The sequence below is a fragment of the Eubalaena glacialis genome, chromosome 18, assembly GCF_028564815.1.
Source record: "Eubalaena glacialis isolate mEubGla1 chromosome 18, mEubGla1.1.hap2.+ XY, whole genome shotgun sequence".
Lineage (NCBI taxonomy): Eukaryota > Metazoa > Chordata > Mammalia > Artiodactyla > Balaenidae > Eubalaena > Eubalaena glacialis.
The window spans coordinates 53,717,624-53,733,556 of record NC_083733.1 but is presented as its reverse complement, the minus strand read 5'-3'; the positions used below and the strand labels follow the sequence as shown (position 1 = coordinate 53,733,556).

General features: G+C 38.7%; 1 protein-coding gene across 1 annotated transcript in view; it reads left to right on the top strand.

Annotated features, from left to right (window-relative positions):
• ZNF565 (zinc finger protein 565) overlaps window positions 1-15,594 on the top strand; it is a 30,364-nt gene extending 14,770 nt beyond the window's left edge. Inside the window, exons 2-5 of the mRNA XM_061174132.1 lie at window positions 4,116-4,189; window positions 7,682-7,808; window positions 8,466-8,561; window positions 14,124-15,594. Of these exons, the coding sequence (XP_061030115.1) occupies window positions 4,181-4,189; window positions 7,682-7,808; window positions 8,466-8,561; window positions 14,124-15,394 (1,503 nt within the window). The 5' untranslated portion in view covers window positions 4,116-4,180 and the 3' untranslated portion in view covers window positions 15,395-15,594. The remainder of the gene's footprint in view (window positions 1-4,115; window positions 4,190-7,681; window positions 7,809-8,465; window positions 8,562-14,123) is intronic.
• Window positions 15,595-15,933: the final 339 nt, after the last annotated feature.

Sequence of the window (15,933 nt, the reverse complement as noted above, 5' to 3'; positions counted from 1 at the left end):
TTATTTACTTATTTATTTTTGGCTGTGCTGGGTCTTCGTTGCTGCGTGCAGGCTTTCCCTAGTTGCAGCGAGTGGGGGCTACTCTTTGTTGCAGTGCTCGGGCTTCTCACTGCGGTGGCTTCTCTTTGTTGCGGGGCACAGGCTGTAGGCGGGCGGGCTTCAGTAGTTATGGTACGCCAGCTCAGTAGTTGTGGCTCACGGTCTCTAGAGTGTAGGCTCAGTAGTTGTGGCACACGGGCTTAGTTGCTCCGCGGCATGTGGGATCTTCCCAGACCAGGGCTCTGAACCCATGTCCTCTGCATTGGCAGGCGGATTCTTAACTACTACGCCACCAGGGGAGTCCCACCTTCCATTTTCTCTTGAACTCACTCCAGCCAAGCTTTTGTGTCCTCCACTCTAGAGAATCCACTTTTGTTGAGACTTCTAATGATCTCTCTAATGCCAGATCCAATGGACAGTTCTCGTTCCTCATACCACTTGACCTATTGGTAGCATTTGACAGTTGTTCTCACCTTGCTTCTTGGTATACTTTCTTCACTGGGCTTTCAGTGAAGCCCAATTCTCTTTTTTTCCTTCTATTCCACTGATGTCTCCTTTTCAGACTCCTTTCTTTCTTTTTTCCTTTTCATCTCCCTGTTCTCTAACCATTGGAGCCCCTCAGGCTCAGGTTTTGGACCGTTTTTCTTCCTTACCTTTAATCACTCTATAGGCAATCTTACCTAGTATCAGAGCTTTAAATATCAACTGAACATCAGTAACTTCCAATTTTATATTCCTACATTTGGACTTTCTCTGAACTCCCGGATCGAATGTCTAATGGACATCTGGCATTTCCACTTAGACATATAATAAGCATCTCAAGTATTAAGGTAAAACAGAATTCATAATTGGTCCATCCAAACCTGCTCCTCTCACAGTCCGTTGTGTTAAAAAATGGCAACTTCATACCTCTAGTTGCTCCAGCCAAAAACCCTAGCATCTTGGCCTCTTTTTCTTTTCTTTTATACCTAAAATCAGTAAATCCTGTCAGCTCTTCCTACAGAGAATATCTAGAATCTGATCAGTTCTCGTCACCTCCCCCATGACCATACCACCCTAAGGCAAGCCCCTCAACCCCTTGCCAGGATTACTGCAGTAACCTTCTCACTGGTCTCCCTGCTTCCCCCCCTTGTCCTCTTAGTCCATTTTCCATGAGTGATCCTTTTAAATGTAAATCAGATTATGCCATTCCTTGGTTTGAAGTGTTTCAGTGGCTTCCTGTCTTACTCAAGAGTAAAAACCAACGTTCTTACAATGGCCCACAAGCCCTGTGTGATCCAGCTTCCATCTATCTCTCTGGCCCTCATTTTCTCACTCACCCCATTCCAGCCACTCTTGTCTCCTTCCTCTTTGTTGTTAAAGCCTGCTCTTGCCTAGAGGCCTTTGCATTTGTTGGTCCCTCTGCTAGGACTGTGCTTCCCCTAGATATCTGTGTCGACGTGTCACATTCCCAATGAAAAGCCTTCTCAGACCACCCTTCATTCCCCCATCTCCTTAATCTTTTTATTTTCCTCTATAGAACTTTGACCCCTTTACATATAAATAGGAATATCAGTGTCAGTATATCAATATTTGTTATTGTCTCCTTCCATTAGAACGTGAGACCCGCTGGGACGGGCTGGATTTGCTGTCTTCCTTACACATAGAACCATGCCAACTGAGGTGGGAACTCAGCAAATATGAAAGAATTCCTGACTCCTTTTTCTCTCTCTGCATCCATATCCAATCAGATGCCAGAACCAGTTGATTTTACTTCTCTGACACCTTGAATTCATCCCCTTCCTCCTCATTTCCACCATCACCATCTTGGGTCAGGCCCTTTGTTTGCTTGGGAAAGTACAGGCACCTTTCAGCTGATCTCCCTGACTCCAGTTTTACTCCTCTCCACTAAAATAATCTGGCCATATTGGCCCTTTCACTTCCTTTTTTAAAATTCTTCAGTAGCCTTCCATTCATTCATGGGTGAAAACCGAACTTGTATATATTCAGTCAGTATTCATTGGTCACCTTTATACTTCAGTCACTGTGGCCCGTACTATTTACAGTGGTGATGAGACCTGGCCCTCATAGTTAATGTCATAAGCATTATCTTCCTCTAGATTCTAGAATTAATTAAATTTAAATTCAGATTAACTAAAATTAAATTAAAAATTCAGTTCCTCGGTCATACTAGCCACATTTCAAATGCTTAGTAGCCACATGTGGCTAACGGCTACATTATTGACAGTACAAGATGTGAAGAGTTCCATCATCACAAAGGTTCTATAAGACAGCAGTGGTCTAAACCTTGCCCCAAACTGTACAAGTCATTCGCAGTTATTCTCTGCAATCCAAACACACCATCTACTTCTGGTCCACTGTTTTTGCCACTGTTCTTCACTTTGCTCAGAATGCTCTTCTGTCCCTTTTCTGTCTATTAAAATCCTCTGATTTTAGGCCCCAAATCATATTCTGTAACTTACAGGAAATTTTCCGTGACACCAGCCCCCAATGATTTAACTAGTCTTCCTTCTGACTGCACCCCTCCCCACCATGGGAACTCAGCAAGGCAGTCTGGCTGCTTACTTCAGCACTATTGGAATTATTTCCTGCTGTTGCCAATGGAAATCAAAGAAAATGGATGTGACATCTCTGCAGGTGGACAGCAGTAAGAGGGGCTTATTTAACTTGCTTCTCAGTGCAACTTGATAGGAGAATACAACATCTTAAAGTTGCGTATGTGTAGCACTAATGTTTCTTTTTAAATAGTTGGGGGAAAATGACCTAGAAAACCAAATTGCAGATTGGTAGCCAAAATTAACTCTTGGTTTATTTGTCCTTTGTGTGTTGAAAGTCCTACTATTCCGTGTGTCCGACTTCCTCACGGTACTGTTGATCAGTTTTGGTTCTTAGTACTATTGAGATCTATCCAGTTGATACCAACAGCCTTAGTGGCGGCAGACTCTGGAATAACTCCTTACACCTTTCTGGCCTGCATTTCTCTAGACTTCACTCTCCAGGGAGGAGTTTTCTTTTTTTACTTTTTGACTCTCTTGCACACCATATGCACTAAGGATTCTGGAAAATTCTAGCATGGCTGCAAAGTGGCCAAGAGAATAAAGTCCTTGATGATAAATCACAGTATATATAAAAAAAAAAAAAAAGCGTGGGTGCTCCTTGCACCTGTAATTAGAACCAGCCTTACTACCCTCCTTAAAAACCCCTGAGTTCTCATTATCTTGAAGTAGGCCGTTCTCCACCAGCCTCAGCAGCTCTCAGCCAGAGAGGAAGTGATGTTCTTCAGGAAAGCAGTAGAGAGGGCTTATGTGGAAAATAAGGATTGCTGGGCCAAGAAGCTTGTAGAAATTGAGTTCCCACTCAGGACAATACTCTGGATGTGGAGGTATGCCTGTAAGATGCCTGTATTACTGTTGTTTTTTTGCTCCTGTCTGATAAGTCCAGCTGGGGCTGGAGGCTTTGATGAAGCCTCTCGTATGGATGGTGTGGCCCTTTTTGAACTTAGAAGGAGAATGTAGAGCCGGGGAGGTACCCAAGAGGTTTTGCCTGTTAAACCCAGAGAAGCTGGAAAACTTTGTTTAAGGTTGTCTTTTTCACAAGGTTTGGCCTGCACAGGTATGCTCTGCTCCTAGCCTGTAGGTACCGTCCTCATCTTTAAGGGGTAAAGTCTGAGTGAGTCTGAGTTGTGATCCTCCTTGCTGCAGCTGCAAAGGAAGGTCTGCTTGGTACAGCTAGCTGGGAGTTGTCTAGGCCTCATCTAGGGTGTAGATTAGCATCAACAAGATAGGGACTGTCCCAGCCAGAATCCCTCCTAACGTGCTTGGATTCTATGTCAGTGCCGAAGCACATCTGCCTTGAATCCATCTTTCAGTTTCCTTATGGTTTAGGAAGGGGCTGGGTTTTGTTAACTCAGTAGTTCTTGGCATTAGTGTTGTGTGGTGGGACAAGGGGAGAGCAAAGGAAGCAGAGCAGGGACCCTGGAAGTACAGTTGTTTTAAGCTCATCTATTTAGGCATGCTGAGGCAAGCTTGGTTTATGAGATTTGCCCCTTCTCCCCCTACTCTGTTTTCTTTTTTCAGGACTCTGCACTTGTTCAAGAGAAGAATCTAAAGAAATCCAAGCAGGACAGGTAGTTCTAAAAGCCATGACCCAGGTAAGTTGAAGTTTCCTCTATCCTTGAAATAATATCAACATTTGTGTTCTTTATCCTGAGGCTTCCCTGTCTGGCTGAGCCCCATTCAGTAACCTGCTCCCAGTTCCCCTCCATTGCAGGGAAGGAGCAATGGTGCCTCACCTCCCTTTGTGGCCCTCTCTTCTCCAACAGTGTTCACATACGTGCACAATGTTCTTACCAGAGCACCAATGGAGCAGAAATATATTCTCTTGAGAGAAATTTGAGAGCTGCCCTTATCAGAACCATGGTTGAATAGAGCCAAAGATAAGATAACTTTGATCTTTTCCATTAACCCAAGTAGTTTCCTTTTTTCTTCTATTTTCAAATATCACCCCCTCTTTAAAAATCATAAAACATTTCACAGTATTGAAAAGTACATACAAAACATGTCTATAACATATATATGGTATAAAGAATAATAAAATGAGTTGATATATTTGTTTAATGTACCATCTAAGCAACCCTTATCCCTTCCCACACCCCTTCACATATCGTATTACCACCTCACCAACGTTAATGACTACTTTTAATTTTGCGTTCGTTAGTACTTTGATTCTTATAATTTACCATATATGAATGCCTGCTGAACAGTATACTGTTGAGTTTTTAATTTTTAAATTTGATGTACAGTTGTCATATTCTCTATATTTTTTACCATATTTTTTCGCTCAACACAATGTGATTTCAAGTTATTCATGTTAAATTGTGTAGCACTAGGTCAGCAGTTCTTAAAGTGTGGTCCAGGAAGACTTTGATACCCTTTCAGGAGGTCTAGGGGTCAAAATTACTTTTATAATAATAATACTAACACATTATTTGCATTTTTCACTCACAACTCTAATGAGTGTACAGTGGAGTTTCCCAGAAGCTATATGAAATGTGTTATCCCAACAGATTGGGGAGTTCCCTGGTGACCTAGTGGTTAGGATTCCTGGCTTTCACTGCTGTGGCCTGGGTTCAGTTCCTGGGTGGAGAACTGAGATTCCGCAAGCCGCATGGTGCAGCCAAAAAGTAAAATTAAATTAAATTAAGTTGGCCAACAGATTGAATACAGAAGATGTGAAAATCTAACTCTTTCATTCAGCCAGTCATTAAAGAGATTTGCAAAAATGTAAAACAGTGCTACTAAATTTTTTTATTTTGACAAAGTTATTTTTCATAAAATGTGTGTTATTTATGTTAACATGTAACAGGTTTATTATTAGTTATTTGAATAAATTAATAATTTTTAAAATTTCTCTTTTAATTTCTAATCTATTGATAGATTTAACCAGCATTAATGAGTCTTCAATAACGTTAACAGCTTTATTTATTGTACATATATATAATTCACATACAATGAAATACACCCATATAAGTGTATAGTTCAGTGCTTTTTTAGTATATTTGCAGAGTTGTGCAACCATCAGCACAAACCATTTTAAAACATTTACATCACTGCCAAAAAAAATCCTGTTTGCGTTAGCCGTCACTCCCAAATTCCCCTCCTCATCCCCTGGCAACCACTAATTTACTTTCTGTCTCTATGGAATTGCCTTTTCTGGACTTTTAATATAAATGAAATCATTGAATATTTGATCTTTTGTGTGTGACTTTTTTCACATAGCATGTTTTCAAGCTTCCATGATGTAGCATGTGTCAGTACTTTGTTCATTTTTATACCAAACAATATTCCATGGATATGTATAGACCACATTTGGTTCAGCAGTTCATCAGTCTGTGGACATTTGAGTTGCTTCTACTTTTTGGCTATCATGAGTAATGCTGCTATAAGCATTGGTATATACCAATGTTTTTAGGTAGACATAGGTTTTCATTTCTCTATACTTAGGAGTGGAATTTCTGGGTAAGATGTTAACCCTATGTTTAACATTTTGAGGAACTGTCAAAACTGTTTTCCAAAGTGGCTACCCCATTTTATATTCCTACCAGCAATGTAAGAGAGTTCCAGTTTCTCCACATCTTCACCAATATGTGTTTTTTGGGAGTTTTGTTTTTTGTTTTGTTTTCATAATAGCCATCCCAGTGGATGTGAAATGGCATCTTATTGTGGTTTTGATTTGCATTTCCCTAATGATTAGTGATGTTGAACATCTTTTCATGTGCTTATTGGCCATTTGTATATTTTCTTTGGAGAAATCTCTTCAAATTCTTTGGCTGGTTTATAATTAGGTTGTCTTTTTTATTATTGAGTTGTGAGAGTTCTTTATATATTCTGGATTCAAGTCCCTTATCAGATAAACAATTTGCAAATATTTTCTCCCAGTTTTGTGGGTTGGAATTTCACTTTCTTGATGAAATTATTTGCAGAACAAAAGCTTTAAATTTTGATGAAGTTTATTTTATCTTCTTGTTCTTTTTGTTTCTTTTTTGTGTCTGGTGCCATATCTAAGAAACCCCTGCCTGACCAAGGTTGTGACGATATACTCCTATGTTTTCTTCTAAGAGTTTTGTGGTTTTAGCTTTTACATTTAGATCTATGATCTATTTTGAGTTAATTTTTATATATAGTGTGATGTGGGGTCCAACTTCATTCTTTGCATATGGATATCCACTTATTCCAGCATTATTTGTTAAAAAGACTAATCTTTTCCCATGAAATTATCTTGGTTGGTTTAATTTAATATGTAGTAGTCCTTAGGGAGCTGGTAGATGATGCCTTTCTTCAGAGAGGTTTTGCACCTAGGAGTATTCTCAAATTTGGCACACTTTAATTTTTCTCCTGGGGTTTCCCCCAGCTGCATGAATTTCAACCTCACTAAAAATGAGACAACCAGTCATTATGTGCCTCCTAAGGGGATGCTGTAGGAAGTACACAGTACGACCTCTGACATATTTATATCCCCTAAAAAATATGGAAGTAGAGCAACATGTTAAACTATACCATGAAGATAAGATAAGCCAAATCCAGAATATGGGAAATGCTACTGATTCAAATGTTTGTTTAATGAATAAACAGCAATAAAAATTTTTAAAGGGTCTGTGGGGGCTATAAGAGATTTGAGAGACTTTAGGAAATCTGTAAACTAATTGCAAGGAGTGGATTTTGTTTGAATCCTGATTTGAACAAACCTACTGTCAAAAATCACTTTTGAGACAATTGGGGCAATCTGAAACTTGATCTGGTTATTAGGAAATTATTGTTAATTTTATTAAGTGTGATAGTGATATTCTGGTTATTATGCCTTTTTTAAAAAGTCTAATCTGTTAGATACTAAAGTATTTGTGGGTGAAATACTATAATGTTTGGTATGTGGGATTTGCCTCAGAATATACCAGGGGTAAAAAACAGAAAGGAAGACCTAAAACAAGATTTGCAAGGTCTTGTTAAGTTACTGAAGCAGAGTGATGGATTCATGGGGGCTCATTATACTATTCTCTGTACTTTTGGGTATTTTGAAAATTTTTGTAATCAATTTAAAAAATAAAAGTCATTTCATTTACTATTAGTGCATGGGTTTATTGTTTCAGGGATTGGTGACATTTAGGGATGTGGCCATAGAGTTCTCTCAGGAAGAATGGAAGTGCCTGGAACCTGCCCAGAGGGACTTGTACAAGGATGTAACTTTGGAGAACTTCGGTAACTTGGTCTCACTAGGTAAGAACATTGTGTAATACAGGACCAGCCAGGAAACAAGGCTTCCAGGGACTACAACAGTGGGAGGCTGTTACCACCTCTGGCTGGAGGGGGTAAAGAGAGGAAACACTGCCCCCGGAAGATAGTGAGAGCTAGAGCCATGGAGAAGGGCCGGCTGGTAGCCACTGTAGCTACCTCCAGAACTCCTGGGTCAAAGGAGGGAGCGAGAGGGATAAGAAATATCCTGAACTGTCTTCCTGCCCACTGATGCTTTCCATCTACCAAACCCAATGAGAAATGATAGGACCAGGGTAATACAGTCCTTACAGGTAAGCTGTCTGGGGCACAGCTGGGCACAGAGCAGGGCCAAGAGTAGCAAGGAATGGATTGGGAAGAGGGAGAGGGCAAATGGAGAATAAAATTTCTGGTTTCTTCATGGTGAATTTCTGGGAACACTTACAAGTTTCTGGCTAAGTTTCTGTTCTCTGTCTTCAAGGGAGTTGTTCTGTGCTTTGTTGAAGTGGAAATGGGTAGTGCCATTGGCAGCTCCACCTTCCCATCCTTTGGACAACCTTCACACCTTCCTTTATGTAATTGCCTCTCTTCCTTAGCAACCAAGAGACTGGGTTTGAATTTGGAAACAGCACGATCATGCCCCATTTCTTTTCCTATAAACAGGACTTTCCCTTTCTAAGCCCGATGTCATCTCCTTACTGGAGCAAGGGAAAGAACCCTGGATGGTTGTAAATGATATGACAGGACCATGGTGCCCAGGTGAGTGAGGGCTGATCCAATGGGGGAGGTCACTGGGAATAATAGTCCAGCAGGTGAGTCAACTCCTAACAGTAACTTGAGTTACTGTCAGGAAACTCCCTCAAAGCCCTACCGAAAACTGAGGAATAAAAGCCTGAGACGTGAAGCCATGAAGAACAAAGACCTTGCCAGCGTCAGCTTCCAAGGGAACCTTGCCTTTATCCTCATTAATTCCTCTCTGTTCTTTCTTCTCTTACGTTTTCTTCTCATTTCAAAAAGGAATGTGCCCCTCTCCAGTGGCTGCTATTTTACCTGTAGTTTGGATCCTTTTTTCTGCAAGTGTCTTCATTCCTTAAAAAGTATTTATTTTCTTAAAACAGCTTTTCACTTCACCTAATTCAGCAATTCATTTATTCTCTTAACTTTTGAGAGGTAAGGATGTGTAGTGGCTGAGGGAATACTCTGGAATCAGATTTTCTTTTTTTTTTTTTAATTTATTTGGCTGCATCAGGTCTTAGTTGCGGCATGTGGGATCTTTCGTTATGGCGCGCGGGCTCCTCTAGTTGCAGCGCGCGGGCTTCTCCCTAGTTGTGTGTGGGCTGCAGAGTGTGAGGGCTCCGTAGTTGTGGCGCATGGGCTTAGTTGCCCCGCGGCATATGGGATCTTAGTTCCCCAACCAGGGATTGAACTTGCGTCCCCTGCATTGGGAGGCGGATGCTTAACCACTGGACCACCAGGGAAGTCCCTGGAATCAGGTTTTCTGAGTTCAAATCCTGGCTCTGCCACTTACTAGATCTGTGAGTTTAAGTAAGTTACTTAAATTCTCTGTGCTTCAGTTTTCTCCTCTGAAAATGGGATTAAAAATAGTGCCTTCCTCATGTAGTTATTGTGGCTTTTTTATGAGTTAGTATGCGAAAATGCCCAGAACAATGCCAGGCAATAGTGACCACTAAAAAAAGGTTACTATTTGTAACTGGCACTTGCTGGACAGAATTGGAGCCTTTGAATACTTAGTTATGTTACTACCTCATGACTTCTCTGTATTGTTGTCATTTATTTTCATCTGGGATCATTTTTTCTCTATCTGAAGAACACCCTTAATATTTCCTTTTGTGTAGGTCTGCTGTTGACAAATTCTCTCAGCTTTTGACCACATGAAAATGTCTTTATTCTACCTTTTTTCTTGTAGGATATTTTCACTGAGTATGGAATCTGTGTTGGCAGGAATCTTCTCTCAGCCCAAAGAAGAACTCATTCCACTGCCTTTTCTCTTCCAATGTTATCAATAAGTCAAGTCGTTCCAATTTTGGAAAATGTTCCACATATATTTAAAACTAGTGTTCTTTGGATGGGGCATTCACCTCTTTAACTATAACCCTTTTGATTATGTGATTTAGAGTCTGTGTGTCCTTTTAACTTTCTCTGTACTTCCACTATCAAATTCTGAGAGCTCTTAATTGTATTATATATTTTGCTACTACATATTACATTTTTATAAAGATGAAATATAGATCCTTGTTGCAAATTGTATTTTTATCAGTACAGTCCATCTTCATTTTGCCACTTAGTGGCATTTAACCTTGAATTCTATTTTTTCTGATATTAGTATAAAATGCCCTGTTTTTGTTAGTTTAAAAAATTATGGTGTATCTTTGCTTATCCTTTTTTAAAAATTATTGCCATTTTAAGTGTGTCCATTATAATCAGAATTAGAGTTTCCTTTTTTAATCAATCTGAGAGTCCTTGACTTTAATAGAATTTAATCCATTCTCATTTATTGTGATCATTCATGTGTCTGTTCTTACTCCTCCCATTTTATCTTATATTTTCTGTTCCTCATTCTATTTATTTCTAGCTATTCCTGTTTTGCTCACATTTTATTACCCTTTCTACCTTTAAGCAATTTTGAAGTTGTACGTCCTATTGCTTTGTAATAGAATAGTCTTTAACTTGACTTTTAAGAAACGTGCTTAAACCTGTGTTTCTCTTCCCACCTCAAGACTGAAATAGAATTTTTTTCTTTTCAGTAAAGTTTTTTAAAAAATATTTTGAAATCATTCTAGTTTAGACTTATAGAAAATTTGCAAAATTATTACAGAGAATTCCCATATACCCTTCACTCAGCTTCCAAATGTTAACATTTTATGTAACCATAGTACAGTTATCAAAACCAGGAAATTAACATTGGTGTAATGCTATTAACTAATCTACAGATCTTATTAGAATTTTATCACTTTTTCCCCTAATGCCCTCCTTCTATACCAAGATCCAGTCTGGGATCCCACATTGCATTAAGTTGTTTTGTCTCCTTAGTATCCTCCAATCTGTGACAATTGCTCTGTCTTTCATGACTTTGATCCTTTTGATGAGTACTCTTGGAGAATGTCTCTCACTTGTGTTTGCTTGATATTTTCTCATAGTTAGATTGAGATTATGCATCTTTGACAGGAATATCACAGAAGTGATGTTGTGTCCTTCTCTATGCATCATATCAGGGGTTGCCTGATGTTAATATGGCTTTTTACTGGTAGTGTTAACCTTGATCACCTTGGTTAAGGTGTTTCTCATGTTTCTCTCCTGTAAAGTTACTACTTTGCAACTGTAAGTGGTAATTATCTTGGAGGGAGCTACTTTGCAACTATATGCTGTTTCTCCTCATTTTGCCTACTGGTTTTAGCATCCATAGGTGTATCTTGTCTGTAACAATACAATAGTGTTGCCTTGTGTTGATTTTCTATGTCCCTTATTGCTTCTGCATTTATTAATTGGAATTCTTCTGTAAGGAAGGGCTCTCCCTACCCGCTTTCCCATTCATCTATTTATTCAAAGATTTGTTTCTATCAGTATGGGCTATTTATTTATTTATGTATTCTATGAGTTATAGTCCAAAAATATCATTGTTTATTCTGCTATTCAAATTGCTTATTGGGAAAGCTTTGGCCATTAGGGAACACCTTCAGGTTGTATATATATTCACAATGTTGTGCAGCCATTATCACTATCCATTTCCAGAACTTATTCATCATCCCAAACAGAAACTCTGTACCTATTAAACAATAACTCTCTACTTTCCCCTCTGCCCTGCCCCTTGTTACCTCTTTTCTACTTTGTCTCTATGAATTTGACAATTCTAAGTATCTCGTGTAAATGTAGTCATGCAATATGTAGTTTTAGGTTCATTCATTTATCAGAATTTAATTCCTTTTTAAGACTGAATAACATTCCATTGTATGTATATACCACATTTTGTTTATTCATTCCTCTGTTGATGGACACTTGGGTTCTTTCTATCTTTTGGCTATTGTGAATAATGCTGCTCTGAGCCTTGGTGTACAAGTATCTGTTTGACTCCCTGTTTTCACTTCTTTGGGGTATATACCTAGGAATGAAATTGCTGGATCAGCTGGTAATTGTTATGTTACTTTTCGAGGGCATTTCTTAATTTTTAAGAGTCTTTTATAAATTGTGAAGATCATCCCATTATCTATGATATAAGTTTCAAATATTTTCTCTGTCACTTGTCTTTTGACTTTGCTTTTGGTGTTTTTTGTTCATGTGCAAGTTTTTTGTTTTGTTTTTCACCTTTACATAATGGAATTTATCAGTCTTTTGATGCTTTTGGATTTTGAGTCATTATTTAGAAGGTTTCCCTATACCTAGATTATAAAGTAATCTACCACATTTCCTTCCAGTTTTTGTATGGTTTCTATTTTCTTTTAACATTAAAACTGTATTCAGAGTTTATTCTGGTATGTGGTGGTATAACATATGGATCTAATTTTATCTTTTTCCAAATGACTATCTAATCCCCACATTATTTATTATAAAAACTATTCTTTTCCCCTTTGAGATACCACCTTTATAATAAATTCAATTTCCATATAAACTTTAGTCTATTTCTGGCCTTTCTATTGAGTTCCATTGGTGTGTCTCTAGAATCCAATATTTATTCATCAAGCAATCCGTTATTGCTACTATATGCTAGGATTTGGTGACAATGGCTAGTGAAAAAGGCTTTATTTCTGCCTTTGGGGAGGTAAAAAAACAAATCAACAGATGAGTAAGTAAATGAAACTCTAAGTACAACTGATGAAAGTGTTATGACAATAGGACACATGTTGTGGGAGAGAGAATCAAAGTATATGCTTAGGGTTATCAGGCTGAGAGCTTTTTGAAAGTATGAGTTTTAATCTGAAACCTAAAGAGAAAAGCAGCCATACAAAGGGCCCAGGACAGGATTCCCAATAGATAGAAGAACCTGATGAGAGGTCTAAGATGGAAAAGACCTACATTTATTCTAGATACTCAAAGGAGGGCTGTGTTACATAGGGAGGAAAGGGGAGAGTATTCAATATGAAGATGCATTGTCCTTGGTGGAGATAGAGTGACAGAGCGACAACAAAGACAATCAGGGACCTGCTTTGCCAAGAACCTGTGAACCATGGCATTGAATTTAGAATTTATTCTAAGTGCAGTGGGGAGGCTGTGAAAAAGTTTAAGCAGAGATTTTCATTTTGACTAACATCAGCATCATATGGTAGAAAGTGCTAAAAATATAGATGCCTTATTTGTATGAAATGCCCTGAATAGGCAAATTCACAGGGACAGAATTAGTGTTTCTCTGCCGTTAGTGATTGCCAGGGGCTGGCAGGAATGAGGAATGGGGAGTGGCTGCTTAATGGGCACAGGGTTTCTTTTTTATTTTTTTTAAATTGAGGTATAGTTGATTTACAATGTTGTGTTAGTTTCTGCTATATAGCAAAGTGATTTACATATATATATATTATATATATATATATACACATATATACATATATATACACACACACATTCTTTTTCATATTCTTTTCCATTATGGTTTAATTTTGGATATTGAATATGGTTTGCTATGCTATACAATAGGACCTTGTTGTTTATCCATTCTATATATAATAGTTTACATCTGCTAGTCCCAAACTCCCAATCCAGCCCTCCCCCGCCCCACCCCCCCACCCCCCCACCCTTGGCAACCACAAGTCTGTCCTCTTTGTCTGTGAGTCTGTAGCACAGAGTTTCCATTTGGGGTGATGAGAGTGTTCTGGAATTAGAAGATAGTGGCAATGATTGCAGGACACTGGGAATGTACTGCAAACCATGGAATTGTACACTTTAAAATGGTTAAATGGGAAATGTTATGTTATGTGAATCTTCAATTAAAATATATATATATTACTTTCAAAATATGTGTAGATATCTGTGTATACACATGTCTTGGCCCTACTCCTGTAGATTTTGATTCAGTGTGGGGTGCTGTTTGGACATTTGTTTTGTTACAAGGCTTCCTGGATGATTCTGATCTCTGTCAAACGTGAGAACCACTGGCTTAATTTGTTTTCTTGCCCCTTTCTGGCACCATATGAGCTCTTATCATATTTGTGCTTTCATGTGCTTTTTAGAAATTGCACAGCAATATTTGAGACTTATAGAAGCAATTCACCTATTATGGTTATTATTTTCATTTTGTCTCTCTAGTCTCCTGTAGAATTTTTAAATTTCTCTTAGAAGACGAGAACAGGTTGTATTTACTTTTTTTTTATTTTTCAGACTTGGAGTCCAGGTGTGATAAATTTCTACAAAAAGATATCTTTGAAGTAGAGTCATTCGATTGGGAGCTGATGGAAAGCCTTACATGCTGTGCTTTTGAGGGCTCCAGTTTTAGAGATGACTGGGCATACAAAGGCCAGTTTGAAAAACAACAAGTAAATCATGAGTGCTCTTTCAAGCAAGTGAAAATCACCTATGGAAACATGCCCACTTTTGAGCATCATACATCCCTCACCCTACATCCCAGCAATGAGACTGGCGAGAAACTGATCGAATGTAATGAATGTGGGAAAGCATTTAGCCGTGGCTCACACCTTATTCAACATCAGAAAACTCATACGGGTGAAAAGCCCTTTGAATGTAAGGAATGTGGGAAAGCCTTCAGTCGTACCTCGCACCTTGTTCAACATCAGAGAATTCATACAGGTGAGAAACCTTATGACTGTAAAGAGTGTGGGAAGGCCTTTGGTCGTACTTCAGAACTTATTCTACATCAGAGACTTCATACTGGTGTCAAACCCTATGAATGTAAAGAATGTGGAAAGACCTTTAGACAGCACTCACAACTTATTCTGCATCATAGAACTCATACAGGTGAGAAACCCTACGTATGTAAAGACTGTGGCAAGGCTTTTATTCGCGGCTCACAACTTACTGTTCATCGGAGAATTCACACAGGTGCTAGACCCTATCAGTGTAAAGAATGTGGGAAAGCCTTTAGACAGCATTCACAGCTTACTGTACATCAGAGGATTCATACTGGGGAGAAACCCTATGAATGTAAGGAGTGTGGCAAGGGCTTTATTCATAGCTCAGAAGTTACTCGACATCAAAGAATTCATTCTGGGGAGAAACCCTACGAATGTAAAGAATGTGGGAAGGCCTTTAGACAGCACGCACAGCTTACACGACATCAGAGAGTTCATACAGGTGACAGACCCTATGAGTGTAAAGATTGTGGGAAGGCCTTTAGTCGTAGTTCGTACCTTATTCAGCATCAAAGAATTCATACAGGTGACAAACCCTACGAATGTAAGGAATGTGGGAAAGCCTTTATTCGTGTTTCACAACTGACTCATCATCAGCGGATTCACACTTGTGAGAAACCCTATCAATGTAGGGAATGTGGAATGGCCTTTATTCGTAGTTCACAGCTTACTGAACATCAGAGAATTCATCCTGGTATCAAACCTTATGAATGTAGAGAATGTGGGCAGGCCTTTATTCTTGGCTCACAGCTCATTGAACACTACAGAATTCATACTGGCTAGAAAGCCTTGATGTTAGGGATGTAGGAAAGCCTTTATGTGGAATTCATGCCTGACTCAATATTAGATAATGCATAATGTAATGTAATTATTGTCAGAGAACCTTCATTTGTCACCTCCATTATGGAACATCAGGTAACTCATACCAAAAGAAAATTCAATAAACATGGGATTCTTTTTGCCTCACACTCACTGTTTGCTAAGCATCAGCGATCTTACACTGAAAAAAAATTAATATGAATATAGAAAACCCTCCTGTTACCACTCAAAATATGTTAAACTTCTGAGAATTCCTAATAGAAAGTGACCCTATTAAAACATTTGTGACTGTGCCTTTCGCCATATACCTTACTTAACATTATCTCACTTCCAGCAATTACTGACTGTATAACATTGGGCAAATTATGCAATGTCTGTGTTCCTCAGTTTACTTATTTTTAAGCAGTGATAATTATATGTACCTAATAGAGTTTCTGTGAAGATTGTCAGATATTTTATATAAAGCCTATGCTCAATAAATACTATTGTCATTAATTAATAAC